Here is a 3,860-nt window from a genome sequence, read left to right on the forward strand (position 1 = left end):
GTGAGAGCGCGCTTTAGAAACGGTAGAGTGACAACGCGCGTGTTATCACACTGGGTGAATGTAGTTTTTGTTAGACTTAACCCAACTTGTAAAACTTATAACTCAAAAAGACTTGTATGTGTAGCATAACTCTAAAAAAAATAAAAAAAAATAAGATGTGTTCCTTATATATTTCTTTATTAGTGTTTTGACACAATGTCTCTTGTTCATGTCTCATTTGTTAAACATAATTTTGTGTCTCTGTTCATGTCTCATTTGTTAAACATAATTTTGTGTCTCTGTATTCCTCAGTCTCAGTGTTCTATGCCTGCAAATAAACAAACCCAGCCTAGAAGACTTGAATCAAATGTGTCTTGCTGAATTATCAATGCTGCATAAGGCTTCAATCTTAGTTGTATTTTTCACTTTTTATTCATCAGTTTATTTTCATGAGATAATAAACTTTGATTTTGATTCCCCCTTGCGACTCAACACAAAGAAAAAAGAAAAAGATTATGACAAAGCAAAACAAGAAACAAAGGAAGAGACACAAAATTTGAACAAATTTCTAATTTTTTTTTAAGTTATAACCAAGCTACATAAAAACATAGCTCTTTGCTATCAGTATCAGGTCCTCAGGTATGGTTCTCTAGTGCAACATGCAGCTGCACAAGCAATGAAGCAAATATGACACCCAATCAGAGGGGGAAAAATGAAACACAAATGGTTCACTTTAGCAAAGTCAGAGACTCCTCTACTCTCTAGCAAGCCGACTTCTCCGACGATAGCCATTCCTGCGTGGCCACCAAATCAGGGAGGACAACTGCACCGGCTTTCCTCCACTCCACGGCATCCGGTGTCTTAAATCTATCCAACAACAGGGCATGCATCCCTATGCTCTTGGCCGGCTCATAGTCTTTGCGCATGCTGTCACCGATATGTAAAGTTTCTTGAGGTGCAATGTTTCCAGCCCTCTCCAGTGCAATCTCATAGATTTTTGGGTTCGGCTTCTCCACGCCTTCCAGACCGGAAAACACACCGAAGTCCCACTCGGAATTCTGCACCATCATTTAGACAATCATTCGGAATTGTAGAAGCAAAATTCAATATAATCGCATTGCAAGTGTATCAAAAAGCAATGGATACTTGTAGTGGTTAGTAAAGTCTTAAAGCTCAACAAACACTGGTTCAACAAAATTTTCTGCTGGGAGTGTGGTTTGCTTGGATCAGGAGATAAAAATGATAAATTATGATTACAAAATTGAAGCGCAACGGTGTGAACTAATGTTCTAGAGTTTGTGTAAAAATCTAACAACAAACCTTCAAAAATTGTAGAAAAGTTTACCTGGTTTATACCCAGAGCTGGAAGAATCACATCTTGATATCGATACTCTGCGTTGCTGACAATGCCGACGGTTATGCCTTTTCCTCGAAGCCATCTAAGAAATGGTTGGGAGTCAGGGAAGACGGTGTATGGGGCCGAAGAACCGAAGGCCGCATATATGCGTCTGAAAATTTTCTCAAATGTCTCCTCATCATATTCATATCCAGCCTGCCAGGGAAAACAACTATCTCCATGAAATTCAAGAAATTCTTTTCACACGTGATTATCATAAAGCTATAATTCATTACTTGATATCAATATCAATATCTTATAATGCAGCATAACACATCAATCAAAGTGGGTTCAACACATTTGATGGTTCAAAAATAAATTTGCTTCATTTCTCATGTTATTTTGATAAATTAGTACAAACAAGTATACTGACTTCCAAAGATATCTTACCCTCACAAAAGAATCTCGCACGCAAGTTTTCCACCACACAATGTTTGGCATTTTGGCTGCATAACCGAAACAGGGATACTTCTTTGCCATGTCCTTATAGGCAAGCTTAAAACCCTCGTGCACACGTTTGTAATCCGGGCATGGATAGCCAACTGCCTTGGCTGCCATGCAATAGTAGTCACCAAGCTCTCCCTTGTAAGCCATTAGGGTACCCGTAACATCTATGGTGACACACCGTAGTTTATTCAGTAGTGACATGGTGGCGCGAATCGGGAAGTAGGCTCCTGTGTGTTGACTAAGAGACTGATCAGAAGAATTTCACAAACAGCAGCAATAAATCAACTAATGGAATAAAGTATTGAGCTCCTTTAACATTGATACTGAAGCTTGCACATGTGATTTCATATTACTATATTAGTGACTTGAAGTGGAAATGAAATTTCAATCAAAGAAGAGCATTGTAAAATCTTTGACCAAGTAAAAGAGAGGAGCATGGAAATGGTTGCTTTGAATTGATGAAGTTATTGATAATATTGCGCAGAATAGAGAGACAGAACTTTTCTAATCAATATCAGAATTGTTGGACTGAATGATACGAACGTGGCTTTGAAACTACACATGATTAAAGCAATGGATGAATGCAAGAAGAACAAAAAAAAAAGTATAACATGGTAAAACCATTGCAAATTGAAAGGAACTGGATAAGCTATGTTCGGTTGGAGAGTGAAAATTTCCATGGATGAGCTTTGTAGGTAAAATCTACCCCCGAAACTCATCCATGAAAATTTCTAGCCCATTTTCTTTATAGGAATTTCTCTCCATTTTTACCCGCAACCAAAAATACCCTTAAACTTGGATAATTAAATACCATTGCCACACACAACAGGCACTTTCAGATAACACATTTTCCTTGCAAACATCAGCAATTTAGACTTAGTTGTAATGTTATACATAATGCTAGTATTATGTTAATACATCTTGGAAAATGGGTAGCTCAAAATGGATGGATGGATGGTCCATTTCAAGTTTCAACGATTTTTTTCAAGGAACTTGAAATTAAAATTGCACTCTGCATGTAATGATGTAAGGTTGCAATCATCAACAAATTCAAGATGAAGAAAGAACAAAAATCACTAATTACTAACAGTTCAAATAATGCAGCATATTCTTTCTAATCTCTATAATCATTCATCAACACAAAATCTTAACCTGAAATCAACCCATCTACCTCACAGGTCAAAGGCTTATACTTTCATTCTTCTTTTAAACGAAAAGATAAAAAAAAAAAAAATAATCTTTAATGGGTTTAAGTCAAAATGCACTAAGGTTTATAATGTGGCTAAACCAAAGTTCATCAGCTACAAAAGAAGAAAAAGGAGCATCCAGTCCAAAGTAATTCAAATTGGGAAAATTTCCAATATGAAATTTAAGCGGAAACAAAACACTTGAGAGAAATAGTTGAAAGGAGATCAAATCAGAGTTTCAGACAATTACCAGAAAAGAAAAATAAAAATGCACACACGCACTAGAGTGTGAGCAGGTCAACACCCAGAAACATTTCACCAAAAAGATTATATTTTTACAATCCACTTGTAGAAATAAACTCAAATTGTTCAATCACAACAATAACAAGAAGAAGAACAATAAAATTGAGGCAGGAAAGGAATCTTGGTTCTTACCAGAAGCTCAAGTAAAATCGAGATGCTTTTTTAAATCCCCAAATGGGAAAATGCTCAAGCTACACAATCATGGAGAACACAGGGAGAGAAGTGAGTACCCATTTTTATATATGCAAAAAAGGACATTCAGAGAGAGAGAGAGAGAGAGAGAGAGGGAGAGAGAGAGAGAATTGCTACTCTCCCAAGAAGAGTACATGTCACAAGGAAATGAGGAATCAACAACCCCCTGATTCGTTGTTTCTTGTTTTTCACTATTTTGTTTTCCTCTGCATCTATTTTCCATTTTTCCTAGGTTGTTTGTCTGAAAATTAATTTGTTTTAAAAAATTTTAGACAGAAATAATATTAATTTTTTACAGAATGACATTGACATAAGTTTAAAAGTTAGAAATATTTTTTTGAAAATATTTAGAAACA

The 3,860-nt window shown here is 36.0% G+C and overlaps 1 protein-coding gene across 3 annotated transcripts; it reads right to left on the bottom strand.

Moving 5' to 3' along the window:
• Positions 389–3,696, bottom strand: LOC107639102 (haloacid dehalogenase-like hydrolase domain-containing protein 3). 3 transcript variants are annotated; one of them, XM_016342521.2, is made up of 4 exons: positions 3,445–3,696; positions 1,766–2,060; positions 1,325–1,531; positions 389–1,037 (listed from the first exon to the last, which is right to left on the bottom strand). In XM_016342521.2, the coding sequence occupies exons 2-4, from the start codon at positions 2,021–2,023 to the stop codon at positions 741–743; spliced, it is 762 nt and encodes a 253-aa protein (XP_016198007.1). In that variant the 5' UTR covers positions 2,024–2,060; positions 3,445–3,696; the 3' UTR covers positions 389–740. The 3 variants fall into 3 exon arrangements, with proteins under 3 accessions (XP_016198007.1, XP_016198009.1, XP_016198008.1); XM_016342523.2 differs by having other exon boundaries at positions 1,766–2,049; positions 3,445–3,695; XM_016342522.2 differs by having other exon boundaries at positions 1,766–2,068; positions 3,445–3,680.

This window comes from Arachis ipaensis, chromosome B04 (genome assembly GCF_000816755.2).
Source record: "Arachis ipaensis cultivar K30076 chromosome B04, Araip1.1, whole genome shotgun sequence".
Classification (NCBI taxonomy): Eukaryota; Viridiplantae; Streptophyta; class Magnoliopsida; order Fabales; family Fabaceae; genus Arachis; species Arachis ipaensis.

Excerpts from the sequence above, each read along its gene's own strand:
- LOC107639102 (XM_016342521.2), bottom strand. The coding sequence starts at position 2,023 with ATGTCACTACTGAATAAACTACGGTGTGTCACCATAGATGTTACGGGT. Across the intron at positions 1,532-1,765 it reads TGCGAGATTCTTTTGTGAGG|GCTGGATATGAATATGATGA; the intron begins GTAAGATATCTT and ends TTTCCCTGGCAG. Across the intron at positions 1,038-1,324 it reads CAGCTCTGGGTATAAACCAG|AATTCCGAGTGGGACTTCGG; the intron begins GTAAACTTTTCT and ends ATGATGGTGCAG.